The following is a 21,082-nucleotide window of genomic DNA, read 5'->3' as shown; positions in this document are numbered from 1 at the left end:
GAGGCTCTATGGGTCTGTGTTATGCACAGGTTAGATCAGATGGTTATTATAGCCTTACCTATTTTTAACAACAGATTAACTTTCCTCTCCTAGATTATAGTCTATTTCCATCACATCTGTGAATAAACGATTACTGCAGTCATCTGGTTCAAGAGGAAGGAAATAAATTGGTCAGAAAATAAGCTATGTATGGATTTCATCTTTTGAGAAAACAGTTTCCTTAGGTGTGAGACAAGCGTAAAGGAGACCAGAGGGTTTTGTTTTTCCCACTTCTTTCCTTGAGCGTCGTACTGGAACATTACATAGGCTAACTGAGGAGAGCATTTGTGAGTCTGGTTGATTTGATTTATTTTATGAACCAAACCTGTGCCATTTAACCTTTCCTACATAATGCGTCCTTCCATTTACCAGGGTCTACATGTTTACAAGGACAAGTCACACATCAGATTACAGGCATCTATGCTTCATTCTCTCTCATAAGATAGCTTCGTATCTTTTAGAAAGCAAGTAACACCCAAGAAATAAAACTTTACCTTCATATATTAAAACTGTGTTCATGATTCTTCATTTACATTGGCATTGCAGTTTCTCAGGCTTGCATTTAGACTTCAGTATTCAGTGGTTCTGGACTGAATTGTTCTTTCTTCAGTGTCTTCTAGAACTTCAAGAGAAAGACATTTCTAATTTTATCTTGAATGCTTGGAGAACATAATCAGCTTCTATTTTGTCTACCTAAAATACAGAAAACTTTTGTGAGGGTTTTAATTAGGTTTATCACCTTTACAGATTCTCTATCTTTTCTTCTGGAAAAGATGCCATAGTCCTACTGACCATTGAAATGACCTTTCATCACTGTTACCTCACCTTGTATGGTTTCTGTTGAGAATCTCCTTTTTGAAGTTTAATATTGCACATTTTTTAAGAATGACATCATATTTAAAAATTGGTTTTCCTTTCCACCAAAATTTAATTTTAGATGTTCTGTCTAGCACAAATTTTTCCAACTCTCAAGATAGCACATACCCAGTATTCATCACACCTAACTTTTACGATGTATGTTTCATCATGTATCTTGTTTTATGAAGGTGCATTTTCTATTTATGAGGATACCAAGTGAAACAACAAAGGTAAAGATTTCAGAATGTCCCACTTTCTTACAGTTCCTATGAAAACCACTGAATCAAAAAGGGTCATTCTTTTTTCCAGTCCTGAAGCTCCATTCTTTTTGAAAGTGATAGTGATTTCATATTCTGAGGAACCAAATGCTTTGGGAGAAATGTGAGGCCTATCACCTTGTCTTCTACTCAGACATCCTAGAAGCTGGGTTCTAGTCATTCTTATATTTAGGGAATGCTTTGGATTGCAATATTCCAGTAACCATTAAGAAAAGGACATTTAGAGGTGCAGAAAAAGCAATTGTTGCTCTTCACCTTATCCACAGCGTCGCAAAAAGTTTCATGCATCTGTGGATATGAATACACTTAACACCAAGAAAACAAGCTATAGGGTGGGTTTTTTCTTGAAATAATGTATCCCATAGCTCAAGAGCAGTCTGATTGGATTATTAATAATCCTAGGTCTGTGCAAAATTGGTAAATTGCTTCACTGAGTTGTTAGAAGTTGGTTAACATTTTCATTTAATGTTCCAGTGTTTTCCTTAACAGCGTACAAGTATTTTGTGTCAACATGAAACGCAGCATCATTAATGTAACTTAAATTAGACTTTATTGGTTTGATATAAGAATTACAAAGTGGGGTTTTGTAGGCATAGTTAGTGGTTAGATTTTCACAGTGATCTGTTCTACCTCAAAATCTATGAGCCAGTAGCAAGATTGTACAGATACTAGCACAAATCTCATACTGCTGGGGAGGTTTGTATGGCTGTGTAGAAGTGACCCAATGCGATGGCTGTCATTAGAAGCAGAAAATGAAACTTCCAGTGCATGATGGGATGAACTTACATCCCAGTTTCCTAACTTGATTGGTGCATCTGATGACCTCAGTGAAGTTAAGAATCTGTTATAATCTGGAAAGGAAAAATCTTACCTTAGATGGAAAAAACTTCTGATGTCTGTTTTGAATACTTTCCACTACCACTGTTGACAAAAAGAAAAGGGGTGTGGGAAGCTGCTCACTGAAAGAGACAGAACATTCTCCTGTTTGGTTGTGGGTTTTGTTTGTTTTATCAGATCCATCTCTGCCTTCTGTAAAAGAAATCTAAAATAAAGTTTATACAAACTACTCATATACCTCCACTTCTGAACAGATGTTTGTTTGAAGACCTGGAAACTATAAATATTATAGTTAAACTCCCACAGAGACTTGAGCAAATAAATCATGAAAAGTCAGTGGCTTCCACCTTGTAGTGAAGTTTGTGGGGGGAAGAGAGAGAAAGAACGACATGATAATTGGATATTCCCTTCCTACTCTCCAACCAGAAACAATGTGCCCTGTCATTCAGCACCTTTCTTCTGCCTTGAGGCATGTTAAGCATTTTTGTGCTTATACATGTAATGTTAATTCAGTTAAATTTTTTTCCCCTCGAGTGAAAGACAGTAAGCAGTGAAAGTTGTAATTATCCTTGAGTTTTAACCTGGTTTTGTGACAATTTACTACTGTTCAAAGGAGGATTTATTTAGTACAGTCATAAGACCAGTGTTTTTAAACTGACAAAACCAGGTAGTGAATTTAAAAAATATTCTTAAGGGACATTGTTAGCTTTTCTACTATATTTGTCAAGTGTATAACAGGATAGAGTATAAGATAGTTTCAAAATTTTACAGTTCTCAGAGATAAGGTGTTGTGAAGGGAAGGCAGAGGTATGAACTAAGAAATGTAAACAGTGGGTTAACATCACAGCTAGGAATTAAACTCTAGTTCTAAGTCATGTATTCTAGTGCTACACTGTTCAGATAGAGCAGGGTTTTCTGGAGAATGTGCTGTATTGAAGTCTGGATAGCAGATTATTGTATACACATATAGTTTGCACTGTTGTATAAGATTGAGACACTAAATAGAAATATAGACTATTTAAAATGCTTACTGTTTAAAAGTTAAAGCATTAGCTAAGGGACTTTTTAGTAGTTGTAGAGTATTGAGAATAAGGAAGGGGTTTATTTCTGAAAACTAGTCAACTTACTATTAATAAGCAAGAAAACATACATTGAAATTTATCTAGCACTGTAATGTCTAAAATTATCGGTGCTGGTTAAACAATTTGGCCAACTTATTTCAAAAGAGGCAATATGAGCTACAGAACTTAAGCTGTTGTGGAACAGAGACTGAGCTGAACCCCTGACAGGAAAGAACTGGAATGGGAGCTCTTCACAGAAGTTACGATTACAGTACATGACAATAATTAGATAAGTGAAATGTGAGATAGAGATATTTCGGAGGATTCAGATATTTTTCTCTTCCTGTAACTGTCATTAAACTGGGAAATGCATAGTAAATTTACTAAATATTTTTTTTAATCTGTGCAGTTCAACTCAATTAGCTTTAAAGCTGAAAGCTTATATTGTGTGTTTGCCTTAACAACAGCTGCAAAAACTGTTGGGGTATGTGTATGGATATTTGACATACAGAAGAGTCATATCATCAAACAGTTTAGTTTTCTGGTGCCAGATACATTTTAAAGTATGTAGCAGATCATTATCATTGGTATTAGTCCAAATCTATTTTGATGCAGTTTGATACTGGAATAACATGACATTGTATCTTGAGTTCTTGCACGGATTAATAATTGTGTTTTTTTAGCAGTAGCTTTATTATTTCAAAGATAGTCATGTTGAACAAGGACTAAACTTCTGTTGCATTTCAGTTCCTAATGGAAGAACTTCTGTTGTGCCAAAATAGAAAAAAAACCCCAAACTTTTTTGTTCTTCATTGTCTTTATTTTTTTGCGCTTACTGCTAGCACCAATATGGGTAAGAAAAATTAACGCAGTGTCTGTGTTGGATAAAATAGGCTACAGAGTAAACATGGCTTCTTAATGTTTCAGCTTGCAATAATTTTGTAGTAATAATGGAAAGGAAGGATATGCAAATATGTACCAGTACGGTTAGAATAATACTATAGTCAAAAATAAAGGGAAATATGTAAACTATGAAATATTTTTAAGTTCTTCTCATTATTTTTTTTTTGTGACATATGGTGTTAAATGGTCTAACTTAGAAGCCTGTATTATTTCTGGTAATAATAAAAAGATAAGTGGAGACAAAAACCTGTTGTGAACCATTGCTGTGTTTTGATGTACAAACTTGTGTCTACCATAGTGTAGAAAAATAAATCCCTCCATTAAAACATTATCCAGTTCACTGGTTCTCTTCTCTGCTTAAGTCCTCTTTCCCATCAGTGCTCTCACAGATGTGTATTTCCACTCTGAGCTGTTCCAGATCACTGTAATATAATTCACTATGTATTCTGCCAGATGAACATGGTCATTCACAATATCTATCCCCCTTAAATAAAAAGAAAAAAAGCCTCCATCCTCACTGCCCCCCAAGATAAAAGAAACAAACCAAAATAACCTTGTGAAGTTAGTCATGACCCTGAATCAGTGTGGCCTAATGCTCTTCCAAATTTTGCCTTGCAAGTTCAAGGAAATCTGTCTTGCACTCTTAACCTAGGTCTTCTCTCCTTACGTAGGCCCTGTGCCCTCTGTCTACACTGAAGTATTATAGGGAATTCCTTCCTCCCATATTCCTGAAGTCCAGTTTTTCATAGCCTGGGCTCAAACCAGCCTAGTCTTTGGTAGTACACAACCGAAGAGAAAGTATAACCCTGCTTAGGGATTATTTTGTTGTTGTGGGGTTTGGAGGTTTTTTTAGTTTAAGTTTATCATTCCTCCTGTCTTATCGTACTGTTGCAGAAAGGGGGAGTATGGGGCAGAGTTTAAAAGAGGTTTTGTAAAAAAATGTTTTTTCTTAATATTTTTTCAAGTCTGATGACAGCCTTCTGGAGGCTTTTCTGTGCCTTGGCAGTGGCTGACAGTAATGCACTTATAATAGGTACCAAGGAAAGGGTAGGGCAGGGTAGTGGGTAGAGTAAGGGTGTGGATAGCAGTAGTTTCTCAGAACAGTTTCCAAACTTTGTGGTTCAGGGCTGTTGAAAACAGGATGGTGTCCTGTTATGTCATAGGTGTTGATACATTTTTGTATTCAGTAGTTTGTCCATTAGGTTTTCATTAGCCACAGCATCCTGCCGTGGGAGTTTTTGAATTGCCATCTGTTTTCATTTAATGACGAGACATCTAATGGCATTTTTAATTTCTAATATACATTTAGTAAACAGCTTGAATTTATTATTTACCATTAGATTAAAATTAACAACTAGAATAAAAAATGATGCATTTTAAAATTCAATAATAAATAAAAAATAATAACTGACTCCTGTTAGATAAATCCTGAATTCTACTAGTCTTTTGCCTGTGACACAGGTTTGAACCTTGCCTGTGACACAGGTTTGAACCATTCTGTAGCCTGAGCTGCTTTCATTTTCTGTCCCAGTGTCCTCATCAAGTTATGAGAGGTAGAGACTAAACCCAGATGGAATATATTGAAATTTCTTCCTTTTCCTCCTTTCTTTCCTGCCTGAAATATAATTGCTACTTCAGCAAGAAAGTTCAGTCTCGAGTTTGAGAATCATTTTGCTTAGCCAAAATTATTGAGATGGTTGAGATTACTTTTATTTAGCAAAGCTTGAAACTTCTAATAAACTTAAAATTGATCTTGTTTTTCAGACTGAAAACCTAGAAAGTACAATAACTATACCAGATATCAGATTACATAGCAACCCTTCAGCTTTTAATGTTTACTGCAATGTCCGCCATTGTGTGTTGGAGTGGCAAAAAAAGGAAGCATCTGTATCTTTGGCTTCAAAGAACAGTGTACAGAGTGGGGATTCAGACAGTGATGAAGAAGAGGAATCCAAAGAGCCACCTATCAAACTTCCAAAGGCAAGTAACTGGATACTGTTTAAAGTGTGCCATGTATGTCATCTGAAGTTGGTATGTTCTTTGTGGTCAATAAAGAACAGCATTCTAAGCTAGCTGCTCAGAAAATAGCTATAGTTTTAGTTGTGGTCCATTTAGTCCAGAATCATCTGATCTGATGAATTAGGAAGATCTGTGTACCTGCCCAGTAATTATCTTCAAGTCAATTAAATGTCAGGTGAACATTCAACTTGCACTCCTTTAGAAGTACTGGTACTTGAAACTAACCTACAGCCTCAAAAATCTTCATAAACAAAGTGCAAATATGGTAGCTCTTAATCTGTCAGGCTACTAGCCACTAGTGATAAAATGTGCTTTCTCTTGCTTTATCCCCAAAAAGGAATAAATCTTTCTACTATTAGAATTCAGTTGGTGGAGTGTTTCCTAAAGCCGTTTGCCAGGTTTATGTGTAATTGCAATAACTGTCAATTATTCTTAATACCTTAGTTTTTTAATTTTCCACTTTCTTGCCTTTAGTGACTTTTGGCACTATAAATATAGATAGTAATACACCTTAAGATTTTGGACGCTATAGTTCAACAGTTAGGGTAGGTTTTTTACTATTTACTAGTTCTGTGCTTATAGTAGCATTAATGGTGGAAAGTCAGAAATCTGTATACAAGCTACTGTTTTTTTCCTTAATTTTTTTGATTTAATGATTCATTTTGTACTATGTAACTTCTGTGCATTCAGTTTTGTTCATTGCTAGCTTATTAATGCTATAAATCCTGCTTCCTTTTTGTATTCTGAGTCTAAAAAGCACGTTCAGAGTCAATTTCCTTGTTTGTATTTGCTCTAAAAACAATAAAAATAATGAACTAAAAATGGTGTTGCAGCAATGTTCTAGTTGTTTAGAAAATTAGAAGTTTATAGAAGTTTATAGATGATTGTGTTTAGGTAGTATTATCTGAAGGGCAAGTTTGGCACTCTGGGAAGTACTGGAGAATTGCAGAGGAATATAACCAAGTCAGGTAACTGCAATTTGGTAACTGAAATTTCACAGTTGGTAGTTGCAAAGTTATGTGTGGTCAGTAGAAATAGTTAGCATAATTTATGAACTGCATCTGACTCCTTGTGGATTATATTGAATGAATCAGCAAGTGCTTGTAGATGCTGGATTTGGAATTTTAAGTAAAAAGCAATATAGCTATTAGCATTTATAAAGAACGTAATGGAGTTTTAAAGAGATTTTGAAATTAAAAGAGGTTCCAAGAAGGGTAAGATTTACCAGTGGTATGGACAGAACACTTGTATATAGAAATGAAAACATTGGTATTGTTAAAGATGTTGTAGAGTTTATCAAAAAGAGACTTGGAAAAATGGTGCAGTTTTAAAAAGATGGTGGCTTAGAAAAAATGATAGGGAAGCTGTAGGTAGGAAGCTTTTATCAAAACAGAAAATCAGTGAGATATTTTGTTACATTTAATACAGAAAATTTAAATTGATTAAAATCGGTATGCCTTCAAACTGTTGATTTTTAGCAAAGAATCTACAAAATATCAAAGAATTCAAGAATTTTTACTGATTGAACGATGTCTTAGATGCTTGGTACAACCTCAGTGCTTTTAATAACATATCTAGCTAATACTTGGTTGTTTAGGTCACTCTGAAATAAGACACTTTTTAATACTAATTTCACTTGCATCCAAACACTTGGAAAAAGCATCAACTTGGAGCTGTCTCAGAGGTAGTAAAACTTTTGGAGGCTAAGTATGTAAATGTCTTTGTATGCTGAATATAGGTGTCTGTCTTATGCTTTGAGGATAGTGTGGTCTCATTCTTACGTATAATGAACAATATTGGGTAGGGCTTAATTTGCTAAATGTAAAGACACATTTCTGAAAGTAATTGTTAGCTTATTAAAAAGAATACTGATGTATTTTGAGTTTCAAGGTGAGGTGAAAGATTAAAAAAAAAGTTTAGCCAAGATTATTTCTTCTCAGATTCTCCAGAGTTAAACTGGTGAAGTTAGTCCTTGGTGTGGATTTTTTGGTATTGTGTGGGGTTTTTGGGTTCTTTTTTTAATTAAAATTCTTATATATGCATATAATTCTTTCATAAGTATTTTTTATATATATATATGTATGTGTGTGTGTATGTATATGGTGAAGAGAACTATTTTAAGATGCCTACCTGGTCTTTTTATCTCAGATACTAAAAAAAACCAACCCGAAACCTGTGAAGATAAGGCAAAACCCCAGCACAGCTATCCATGGTTGATTTCTACTGTAGTGGAAGTTCACCAAATTGTTTCCTTCACTGTGTTAGGTTCTCTGCTTTCTCCAGCTGCCTTTGTCAGCTGGTAGATGAGGTGTTCTGTTTGAAGACTGAGAAGAATACGTTAAACTTCTCATTTTCTCTCAAAGATACTATCACTGAAAAAAAGGGTATTTAAAAAAATGTACTATAGTGTATTTTATTCATTAGCCTGCAAGATGATGCTGAGTTTTGGATCTTGAAAAAAACATCTGTGCTGTTATTTTGTTGACAGGTGGTTGTTTTTTTGCCTTATAGATTCCATGCATGTGTTTTCATATCTTCATTGGAGTGGGGGAAATGTAAGGTGCAATTTGCAGGAAAATTGCTGTTGCACTTTGAAAACTTGATTTGATTATGTTTCTATTTTTCCTTCAAAAAACAAACAGGTGGTAAAAAAACTTCTGAAAGACAGGAACCAAAATAAATTGAATGACAGCAAAGACAGTTGCAAGGCATCTAGTAGAACTTAGATCTATTCTGACAGTCAGCTCTCTTTTAAGCATGACTGTCAGTTCCATTAACAATTTTATTTATTTTCAGATTTCAGTCTTTCTCAGATTTCACTCAGGGGTGAATCTATATTAAACACTATAAACATTGCGTCTCTGCTTCTGACAGAAACACACAATGAAGTTTTGAAGATATGGTTGCTTATTTGTTATGAGTTAACCCCACATGTTTTTTTTCACCCTCCTCACCATTACATACCATGTTTGAGAAGGAAGTGAAAGGGAACAGTCAGTGGAGAGAAGCATAATTGTAATCTCAGAACATTCAGAAATCCTAAAAGGGAAAGTTAGGAGTGGCTGTAACAGCGCTTTAACAGATGATGTATTAGTTGGCATAATGCATGTCTGTGACGAGTTACATAAAGAGTTTTAGCAATAAGCCATTCATCTTTGGTTTTTATATTGTCACAAAAACAATCTCAGAGGCTTTGGAGGGGAAAGTACTAGCGCTACCCGTATCAGCTGTCAAGTATATCGTTACTCAAGTTGGGAAGTAAAGATGCAAGCCAATTCTACCTTGCTGTTTCACATTAATGAGCAAGGAGAAAGGAAAGAAGTCTGTCAAATAAAGTGTGAGCTTGATCGAAATTAGAAGGACTCAGGAGGCACAGTTTGTCTTATATTGTCCAAAAAATTTTAAGTTTCCTTATTTTTTCATGGAACTATTACTCTGCTTAGATACACACTTTCATATAATGACATTACTTCTGAGTAATATTTGCGAGTACAGTTGTGTAGGTGGGTACTTTTGATTCTCTTTTGAATTACTGTTTACATTTTTGTTCTTCAAATAATTGTCTTGTACTGTGAACATTAGGATATACTTTTATTGATGAAGATCCAAAAATATTAACAGATATTCTGAAATATCTGTACTTCTTTAGATCATTGAAGTTGGATTATGTGAAGTCTTTGAACTGATAAAGGAGACGAGATTTTCTCATCCATCCTTGTGTCTCAGGAGCCTACAAGCCTTGCTTAATGTGCTCCAGGGCCAGCAACCAGAAGGACTGCAATCAGAGCCTCCTGAAGTCCTAGGTAATACCTCATCTGTTACTGTATTTGTATTAATATATATCTATTATTGTGTTGGAGAGAAGAAAATGATTCCTAGGAAGTATTTATGAGATGGTAACTTGTTTGTTCTCAACTGATTGACTTTATTCTGGAGTGTAAACTCCTTGTGGTGTTGTAACCAGTGCTTTCTCAGCATTAATCTTTTGTAGAACAGAAATATTGGCATGTAAAGATGTATATATATACTTATAAAAAAAGTATCATGTTTTGTTGCTGTGTAATGCAGAGCTTCACTGAAGCACATAGTAAACCTTATAAATTGAGATTTGCTTGTCTTACCAAATTATAAAATGCTTGGTCTTATTAGAAGGAAGAAAGTTCTACGGTGAACTTCTCTTGTGATTTGCTGTTGTAATCTGTAGCTTAGCTATTTAATTAAAATTTATATAAAGCTGCTAAACAAAATGTCAGAATTGCTGCTTTTATTTCCTCTGGCCATCCAAAAGCTTCCCTGAAAATTAATTTTGCTTTTAATGATATTGAAACTAAAAGTTGAACTGAAGGCTTTAAGTGTGTGATTGATTATGTCCTTGAAATTAAAATCTAGTTATCTTTTATTAATTTATAGTTTTTACTTATTTGTAGAACTGCAAAGAAGACTAAGCTATAGCATCTGTAGTTTAAAATCGAACAAAAATATGTATTTTCAGACTTTCTATATATGTTTTTCTGTGTTATGGCTCAACTGTACTCCATTTCCAAAGAGTATAATAATTTGCTACAGAAAGTTTTATTTTGTATTGATGCATAGATTATTAAAAAGCTACAAAGAAGGCTTTGTTTCGATTACTGCCTCAGTGGTTATTTGTATATACTACCAAAAAAAAATGAGGTGGATTTCTGTTCACACCTTGATTGTTAAAGATGTTCAGCTGCTAAACAGTGCTTATAAAGAGGGATAGGATCAGAGTAATTTTCAAGCTTTGATTTGAAATGCTTGTTTCTGAGAAATGGGATGTGCTTCAACATGGGTAATTGTCATAAAGATTAGACAAGTTTGGTCAAGACCTACATATCATCTCAGTGATGAGGCAGACTGAATAGGCAGATAAAGTAATTCCTTCTCACCCGTTTTTTATAAATGTGTTCCACTGTAACAGAAGGACTTGGTTTTTCTTCTCTGGCCATTGTGGTTGTCGAGACTTAACATTTTCTGGCTAAAAAAGAGTGAAAAGGATGTTTTAGGCCTGTTTAAATGGGATGCTTTCTTTTCTGTCTGGAAATAGAGCTAAATTTAACAGCTGAGGAAAGATGTACCATGTATTTTGTAAGTTTAATTTCCCATTGACTGGCAAATTGCTTGATACGATTTGGTGACTCATCTGTGTAATTGCTGTGTTTTATTTGCAGAATCCCTGTTCCAGCTTCTTCTGGAGATAACTGTCCGTAGCACAGGAATGAATGACAGTACAGGACAGTCCTTGACAGCACTTTCCTGCGCTTGCCTCTTCAGTTTGGTAGCAGCATGGGGAGAGACAGGAAGAACATTGCAAGCAATCTCTGCTATCCTCACCAATAATGGCAGCCATGCTTGTCAGACTATTCAGGTCTTTCACTAAAACTTCTCTGTATCTGGGAATTAATGTAAATGATACATACATGAGTTCTGAGAAGATCTATTTTGTAAATTCAGTTAACTTTTTTCCCCCTCACTATTTTTGAGATAAGAATAGGTACTTCTTCATCTATCTTGAGTTAGACATGGAAGAACAAAAAATACAACACTTAAAAAATAGTAATGTTTTTCATTCATTCACTATTTCTTCTACTGTTTAGGTGCCAACCATTTTAAACTCTCTTCAGCGGAGTGTACAGGCAGTTTTGGTAGGCAAAATCCAAATCCAGGACTGGTTCAGTAATGGGATAAAGAAGGCAGCCTTGATGCACAAATGGCCATTGAAAGAAATATCGGTAGATGAAGACGACCAGTGTCTCCTTCAGAGTGATGGCTTTTTCCTGTATCTTTTGTGTAAAGATGGACTTTACAAAATTGGCTCTGGATATAGCGGCACAGTGAGGGTAATGTGATTTCTTCTTGTCTGACAAATGATAGTTAATATTTTAACATAACTTTTATGATGTCCTGTTTCCATTGAGAATCTTTTGTAGCTTACTAATGATCAGTTCTTTTAAATTTGTCTAACCTTTTTGTGATGATTTCTATGAAAATTTTACAGCATTTTCCTAAAATTTTCACTCTTCAATATGGTTGAATACATTGTTATTTAGATGGTAAATTATTTTGTGTAAAATTGTTGCTCTGATACTTGTTAAATGATTGGAGCTTTTTGCTTTTCAGGGCCATATATACAATTCTACATCCCGCATCAAAAACAGAAAGGAAAAAAAGTCTTGGTTAGGCTATGCTCAGGTAGGTGAATATTTAAAACATAAAATGTGTGCCCCATCCCCAGTCCCCCATGAGTAATTTAAATAGATCTTGGCTTAGAGTAAGATGCATGGGTATTGTATTGTTCCTTTGGCTTTAGTTATAAAAATAAATTTTTTGATACTGACTTTTAAATTGTGGAAAATTAGGAACATCTGATGGTATTGGCATGTAGAAAGGAGTAATGAAATTTGTCATTGATTTGTGCTGTCACTGTAAATACTTTCTCAAAATACAATGGTTTAACACATAAATTAATGACTTGTACAATCAATTGATGTATGCTTCTTCAATAAAGAAGTCAATGGATGCAAACTGTGCTGTTGCAACAAAATAGTTTAAAAATATACGCAAAATATCTAATTATGAAAATTAATTTTAAAATATTTGTAGTAAATGACTACTGCAGAGTTAACTATATTTGGTGGATGTTTTGTGTTTTTAGAATTAGTCGGTTTCTGGAATATCAACCACCTTTTTTTATACCTTTGCCATTCATCATAAAAATAGTGGATTTTTTTAGAATCCTATTATTACCACTGAGTGTGCACACTCTCATGCTCTCTCTCCCTGCTCCCAAACAAAAAAACCTAGAGCAAACCAAAAATTAAATTTCAGAGAACAATGAATTTACCTAATTTTTTTTTACCTAGAGCAATTTTTATTGTATATTTACTATCAACTGAGTGATCTCATTGTCCCAGTGTGAAATTAACTGTACTCCTTTCACGTTTTTGAAGTGAAATGGCTTATTATGAATATATATTCTATTATTACAGTTATATACACACACACACATGACGTGGTTTTGTTTAGTGTTAAAACAGATCACGGAAAGGTATATTGGTGCAATACAAATGTGTGTGGATGCATTCATTCAGGAGCCTGTTTTATCAGTTTGGAAGGGAATAGGATCCATACAGTTTCACTATATAGAGTTACACATCTGTACATAGCTATAAATATATTTGATGTTCTTTGAGTGCTTGTACAGGTGTATGCACTCACACAGTGACTGTACCCAAAGACATTGCTAGTTGGAAAAATGTCACTCTGGGGCTATATTTATAGGAAGATGTGTAAGTTGCACTTATTGCTAAGTATGTGTCCGTAAAAGAGGTAAGATAAACCCTCAGTCTCATTTCCCTTCAGGTGCTAGGTTAAGTCAGCTCAAATTCAAGTGATTTTTCTTGCTTCATCATATGTTATTTTAGACTGATTCTTTTCTGTCTACTTTAATGCTCTTAACTTACTTTTCATAGCTTTTGTGGGTTTGTTTTTCCTCGTTTCACAAAGATTTATCCAGAAAAATTCAAGTAGTTTAGATGGAAGGAAAAGGATTGGTTGGATTTTTCTGTTGTTGTTAGATGATTGTAATTAGGGTCTGTGACTCCTTGACAAATGAAGATATCCAGAGGTTAAGCCTTAGTGACCTCCATGTGAAATGGGTCCATATGTAGATGTGTAGAATCCCCACCTGAGGCCAGTCATGCTTCAAGCAAGTACAAGCCATTGTCATATCTCCTGCTATGACACTACTGTTGTCAGAATCATTACTTGGTTCACATTGGCCTCTACAGCTTTCCTGTAGGTGAATACTACCTTGCTTGAGTGAGAACGTTTGTTCCTTTCCTTTAGCTGCTTTTATAGCAGAAGTGCTTTGTAAGTGTAAATTCCACACGTGTGTTTCTACCCTGCTCTCTCAAAGCCTTTGAAAGGTTCACAGGCGTTGTAGGATCTTAAAAGATGCAAGAGCAAAGTTGCCATGTTACTACTGTGGATCTATGCACATTATGCAAACATGGGGGCTTATGCAATCTATCTAGTTCAAGTGTTTGTTTAAAAGTGCACTCAGAGTTAGAGGTACAAACAACAAACCTCAAATGTGAATTTCAGATAGGCAAATATTTTTACTGAGAAACCTTCTAAAATGGTGACTGAATCAAACCTTTAAAAAAGTATACATATGAACAGAGGGAAGACACTGTTTTGGTATACCAAAGGAGACTTCTTGACATGGGTTGCTGACCAGAGTAAGTAATTTTTCAGAAATGAAGGTATTCTGCATGTGGAGAAACAGAAAGAGGAAATCTTTAGTCCTGAGTATCCCTTCCCCTAGGTCTGGTTAGGAGCTGGAACGTAAGAAGTATAAGAACTCATTGTATGTAACCTTGTGTCATGGCTACTGTCACCAAAATCACGCTGTACTTTGCAGGAATTTCTTTGACGCAGAGCTCAGAAAGAATAAATACATGGTATCTTGTTAGTGTGGGAGTCAAAGTAGTTAATTAACATATTTGAAAATTTATCTAGTTTTTAATGTTTATATTAATATTTATTAATGATCGCTCTCTATATAGGGCTATATATGTATTTTCTTCCTGGAATTCCTGTGAGTCCTTTGTTGATTTGGATAGCGGGGACAGGAACATTGGTTTTTACTGTGGCTGTAGGTTTTAACTGTAATTGCATACACATGAAGAACAGCATTACTACGTGTGACTCCAAAAGCTGTATACAAGCTTTAGCACACTGGTCTACAGAATGTAGAAAGTGTGGAGGAAGGGGATCAAATTTCCATTTTTTATTACAGAATTTGATTAATGGAAAAAAGTTGATTATCAAAATTAAGCAGATTTGTGGTAAAAGGTTTCAAAAATGTTTAAACAATACCTAAAATGACTATTGCACTTTTAAACTTTTTGACAATATCCTTTGATGTATTTAAGAATATTTTCGTACCAATATATGTATTTTTACTCTTACCAGGGTTATTTATTATATAGAGATGCAAATAATCACAGTATGACAGCCATAAGAATAAACCCTGAAACTCTGGAACAAGATGGTACAGTTGCTTTGCCAGGTAAGATCCTCTGGATGTAAGATGGTTATAGTTTACTGTTTATATGATATGTATTTTCAGGTAAGCGGAAGAGAAATTGAGACAGGTTTTGAGATCACAGAGACACTGCTTTTTTTATGACTGATTTGCCTCATTAGACCAGCTGCAGTGTTTCATTCTTACTCCAACTACTGGAAGAATGCTGCCACATTTTAGAATGTATGGTCATCTTAATTTAAAGACTCCAAGAGCTTAACTTCCTTCTTAGAGAATTTTTATTTCTTCCTCATTTGAAGTTTGAGCATTTGGCTTGGATGTGACTTTGTTTCCAGTATCTCTTACATGTAGGTAGTTACAAACTCTGACCAAAATAATTTTTAAGTTTTTAATATCATAGAAATGTATCTAAAGAACAAAGGAGGCTAATGAACACTGATGGGCTATGCTTCTGATGTTTAAGTTGGTGGTGGGTTTTTGTTTATTTGTTTTGTAGGTTTTGTTTGTTTGTTTTGGGGTGGTGGTGTTGTTGTTGGGGTTTAGGTCTCTGTTTAGAAAATGAGGATGTTCCTGGAACACGCTTTAATTAGCTTCCTGGTGAAACATCTCTTCCTAACCACTCACGTAAACAGTAGAAGGGCACAAGAATATCTTTTGATCGAGCAATGACAGGCTTATTCTGTAGATCAGAAGAAAGATTTTATGTTGCATCCTGACATAAATAAGAAGACACTGACTGAAACCTCAGAAAAATTCTCTAGGCTTTTTGTACTTCAAACACAAGCAATCATTTTTAAGACAAACTATGAGTGTAGAATCTAGTTTATGCAGCTTTCTGCAAGTCCTTAGAATGTGGATGTATGTTTAAGCTGCTTGGTCCTTGTGGGGCTGTATGAAAAGTCTTGAGTGAGAGCACATTCCAAGGACCTGACAAATTGCCTTGTAGGGCTGTTTTTACACTGTCTTCACCTCAAGGCACCTTCTTCAAACAGTAGGGTTCATTGAGGTCCTCAATTATGTTACCATTGATAAACAAATCGGTGCTCCTCATGCAAGTCTCGAGGGACACTTGAGAACATGTAAAGTCTGTACCTCTAAGCTTTTAGCTTTCTTTTGCAAATCTGAGTGACAGGTGTCATTCTGCAAGACAGCCTTGTGTTTATACTATAAAAAGGTGCAAATTAAATGAGTGTGCCTTCTAAACAAAACTGTAGTAATCTTTCAGTGCAAAAGTAAGTCTTACAACTGTGGGAATACCCAGTCAGAAATCCCTGAAACTATTTCACACAGTTGCTTTTCGTATGGTTTGTGATGGTGTGAAAGTGGATGCCAGGTGTTCTTTGTAACTCCTACCGTTTGTATTTCAGGCCTTGAACTTTGCTGTTTTACTTTCTACACTTCTACACGTTTATCTTAATGTTATAATGTGAGCAGATATGACCTAGTCTTTTGGCTAGCACAAAGTCAAAGGGGTTCACTTCTGGTTATTTCAGTTTCCCATTAGGACAAAAGAAATTAAGAGGGGGGGGGGGTTGGGGCGGAGTATGTGACCTATATGAGGATACCTGATAAGTAACTCCAAGCAGTAGTGGCTGCCCCACTGTAACCTCAATAATAACCTGTGGCATGTTGTAGTTCTGAAAAACCATACTGGAAAGAACTAGAAGACAGTAACCTTGCTAACAGCTGAACACTGATCTGACTCCCAACTATTTGTTCCTAATTGGTATGGTATTCAGACATGGCTGTTTGGAGTTAATCTCTTTCAAATGCCTGGGTTGGTGATTATGCATTTAAATAAGGTATTTGCATTTATTTGTACAGGGATGGGAGGAGATTAGGAGTTCATTAGGACATGTGATTAGGAGTTGATCCCAGCTAGAAGTCACATGACCTTAGAAAGCTCAGTGAACTATAGAATATTATCTTCTCCTTTTTCAGACAGCAGGATCCACCAGTTTCTTGAAACCGTAAACTTCTATTTCAAAGGGCAGTCTTTCCACTCTGATAGATGATCTAGCAAATCTGACAATGTATCTGGAACTGCCAGGCTGTGTCAACATTCTTGTATCTAACACCTTTGCTAAGCTTCATACAATGTAGTTGAGATGTGGTGCTGTCTTCCCAGTCCAAATATCATAAAAGAATCTCTGAATTCTATAAGATTTTCTAGGTGATTGGACCGGAATTTACAGGGTTTTTTTTCTAGATTGTTTCTTTAACAGTAATGCTTACTACATACCTGAGAGAAAGATTGCTGTGTTCATCTGAAGAAATTGAAGTTACATGGTATATGGTTTCATTGTTCTTTGAATTTACACATGAATATCTTGGAGCTCAGGACTATTCACTTAGTCAGAAAAGTACTGCTGAGGGTAGCCTAGACAAGCTCAAGAGTACTTAAACAGCAGGCACAGGATGCACTGTGTAAATATGGAAGGTGATGGTTGACAGTTATCTTCTCGGGAAGCCTCTGCAGAGGCTGTGCTTAACAGATGTTGGTAGTTATGACCTTTAAATAAAACATAAGCACTTTCTGTTATAGTAATCTCCAGACAGAAACCTTTGATATCTTCATCCCCAGAGTAATTTCCAGTCAGATTGAGTAAGACCACAATTGTAGATAAGAGCTCTTTGCTAGCTGAGACACTACACTACCCTACTTTTTGCAGATACTCCATTTGTTTTCCAGTTTCTAATCTCCCCATTGATTAGATATTTAATGCTGGGCCTGGGTGTTATCTAATCATGTGCTAATTTTTAGGAAGTCTTCTGAAGAACATATATTAAGAAAAAAAACACCCCAACATCCCAGATATAAACATATAAACAACCTCCAAAAACATTTACCTGGGGGCTTTCCTCTTCTTGAAATGACTCAAGAAGTAGGCCAAAGAGTAATATGGACCAACTGGTGGCCAGAATATCTTGTTTCCTTGACGGTTACACTTATGTGAACACGTAATTTTCAACCATTCAGAGGATCTTAATACTTACCAACTTCCTGTAACCTTTCAGAAATGTCATTTAGATTCTTTTTGGAACTTTTCTTCAAGTTATTGATGACTCTTGTTTTATCACTAATATCACTTTGCAACATAGAGAATTAGTAACGTGAACTGACCTTGGTCATCAAATCAAGATTATATTTGAGAGAGCAGTATTTCAGACTTCAGTGTATCTGTGATTCTCCATCCTGCTTGCTGCTTACCCTCTTTGTGATTCATACCTGTATGTGCTCTACGGGGGAGGTTGTCTACTTTAGGACTGTTACTTCAAGATGTGAAAATTAGAGAAGGCCACCTAATGCATATTCTGTTCCGGATAAGATAGTGTATTAGACTGGGCAGTACAGCAGGAAAAACTAAACAAGCTTATTGGTTTGTGCATACTGTGGTGTTTTTTTCAGGTGTAATATTTTTACAAAATATTCCAACTAGCTAGCAAAAAATAGCAAACTTGCTAGTTATGACAGAAGGTTATTATGTGCTTCATTTAGCATTAAATTTATTAGATAAAATTACTGATACGGGATCTTTGTTCAGGTTATGAAGCAGATATTTAGAGTGTAAAGTAGCTGTCCCAGAATATTTTTAGAAGAGGTGTATTTCCTGTGTGCAATCAGTGAAACAAACATCTTACAAGCCATATAATATCAATATCTTTGTTAGCAGCTCCTAGAGCAGAGCAGGAAGGGAAAAAGAGATGGTGTTAGGGACATACTCTTAAACTTGCAGAGGAAGTGGTCTTTTTATTTTTACCCTAATATGGGCAGAATTCTTTCCTTACCATTTTTTCTTGGAAATAGCTGACCCATTTTCAATAAATATGTGATGCATTCAAGTATATACTTTGTAGTTTTCAAAAAACCCCTAATTTTCAGTTAATAATTTGGCAAACTTTATAAACAATGGGAAAATGAGATGAATAATGAATTCTGTTTCATTTATTTCTCTTAAGTTTTATATGCTGGACTGAGGAAATTTCTTTAAAGATAATGGCCCTTTTTTTTAAAAAAAAAGGGGGGGGGGTGGAAGATCTTTGGGGAAGGAGAAAGACAAACACTCCCAGAAAATTAGAATTTGTGTTATAGTTTAGAATACCCCTCACAGGTGAATACTAAATGCTCTTACAGTTAAATGTTGAGGTAATCCCTTATGTTTCATACAATGGAAAGTGCTTTAATAACTCTTAAAGGAACAAAGGAGTATTATATACTTTGGGTGAGAGAGGAGATCATAGCATAAAATAACATGTTATCAGAACAGTCTAATCTCTCTTCAGGCAAACTAGAATTCTCATAGTGTGATTAACAGTGTGTGTTATGTATGTTAAAATAAACTGATGCAGTGCATTTCATCTTTCTCACAGATTGTCATACTGAAGGGCAGAATATCCTTTTCACTGATGGAGAATATATTAATCAAATAGCAGCATCTAGAGATGTAAGTGTTACATATGATGGGTAAACTTCTTTCAACTGAATTGTTTTATTTTACAATACTTATAGCGTCCTTTTTGCTTAATGTTTGGCTTTTTCTTTGCTAAGGAAGAAATCCATGTAACTAGAGATAATGGGGAAACTACCATATTTGTGCATAAAGGAGCAATATTTTGGTATTTACCCACACAATTTTAATTTGTGATGGATTTTTCAGGGTTTTTTTATTTTTCAGATAAATTTTAAGGAAAATGTTGTTGCTCTTTCTGAGGAAAAAAAATCTTATACGTGGAATAATTTTTTTTTAACCTGTTGTTCTCCAGGATCTCTGTGGCATAAGCTTCTTAGAGCTTAATTATATATTTTTATTTTTCTAATTTAGTTTCTTGTAATTGCTTTGGTACATGTTAGGGAATTTCAGCGAGATTTAATAGAAGAGGTATGAAAGATACTACATTCGGATAGATTTTTATATGAAAATTGCCTATTGGCCAAAGTTATGGAAATGCAAGTAAGTGCTTCTACTAAGGGCAAAATAGTTCTAGCTGTTCTGTGTTGTGTTTGGCAGACAGTTATTACATTTTTAGATCTGGATGGATCACTGTGTTTTGACAGTGAGAAAGCTGTAAAACAGGGATAGGGCAGGGATGGGGTGATACAGGCTTGGCAAGAAGTGCCAAACTTGCACCTATAAGAGAACCAGGATTAATCCCTTTCCCTGCTAATAAAACAACGTTTAACATGGCCAGATGAAGATGCTTGATCTACACTTGTAAACAAAAACCTGTTTTAGCTACTCTTTAAAGCAGTTACTTTTAACTGCGATGCAGAATTTTGGGTTCTGGATCAGGAGGGCATAAAAGATAAATGTGAATAGTTATAAATATTTCTGTGGTGAGATTCAGAGTTAATTATAGTAATTCACCATTTTCATAGTGTTCATAGTGTTTTCATAGAATTCAAAGTATGTTTAAGGTCAGTCAGATGCTTATCTTCAGCTCGTCCTGTTTGACACTTTCTTCTGTTCTCCTGTATAATAATGTTACATTTATCAATGTGTCCTCTGATAACTTGCTCTGAAGCAGTATTATCCTGAGGCACCTAGGCCTTAAAAAGTAAATTAATGCATTTATTATACAGTATAAAGTAGGTTGTTTTTTATTTATTTATTGCAGGATGGCTTTGTAGTGCGAATATTTGCAACAAGTACTGAGCCAGTACTGCAACAAGAGCTGCAGCTTAAGCTTGCAAGAAAATGCCTACATGCCTGTGGCATCTCATTGTTTGATTTGGAGAAAGACTTGCACATTATCAGTAAGTTCTCTTCTGTGAAGTAAGTTCTCTTCTGTGAAGGTTAATAAAACCCTAGTAATTCAAATAATGAAACCAAAACACTGCCCTTCCTGTTGTTTGCCTTTATTACGTGCAAGAAGGTATAGGTCCATTATAAACAGGTGGAGAAGTACAAGGGTTTTGAAACTGCTTAAGCGTTATTTGACTCATAGTAATCCACATACACATTTTGAAACCACATTTCTATCTGTAGCATGATCAATGGTTTTCCGGTATTTTC

At 35.1% G+C, this 21,082-nt stretch overlaps 1 protein-coding gene across 29 annotated transcripts in view; it reads left to right on the top strand.

Moving 5' to 3' along the window:
• The window catches only part of MYCBP2 (MYC binding protein 2), a 200,624-nt gene that overhangs the window by 31,676 nt on the left and 147,866 nt on the right, over positions 1 to 21,082 (top strand). For all 29 annotated transcript variants that reach the window (XM_055703008.1, XM_055703002.1, XM_055703014.1 and 26 more), the window contains exons 3-10: positions 5,741 to 5,956; positions 9,645 to 9,798; positions 11,188 to 11,384; positions 11,614 to 11,856; positions 12,137 to 12,208; positions 14,996 to 15,092; positions 19,440 to 19,513; positions 20,685 to 20,823. In XM_055703008.1, the coding sequence (XP_055558983.1) occupies positions 5,741 to 5,956; positions 9,645 to 9,798; positions 11,188 to 11,384; positions 11,614 to 11,856; positions 12,137 to 12,208; positions 14,996 to 15,092; positions 19,440 to 19,513; positions 20,685 to 20,823 (1,192 nt within the window). The remainder of the gene's footprint in view (positions 1 to 5,740; positions 5,957 to 9,644; positions 9,799 to 11,187; positions 11,385 to 11,613; positions 11,857 to 12,136; positions 12,209 to 14,995; positions 15,093 to 19,439; positions 19,514 to 20,684; positions 20,824 to 21,082) is intronic.

Source organism: Falco cherrug, chromosome 2 (genome assembly GCF_023634085.1).
Source record: "Falco cherrug isolate bFalChe1 chromosome 2, bFalChe1.pri, whole genome shotgun sequence".
NCBI classification, from domain to species: domain Eukaryota; kingdom Metazoa; phylum Chordata; class Aves; order Falconiformes; family Falconidae; genus Falco; species Falco cherrug.
The sequence above is the reverse complement of the archived record's forward strand: the minus strand, read 5'-3'. Positions and strand labels throughout refer to the sequence as shown.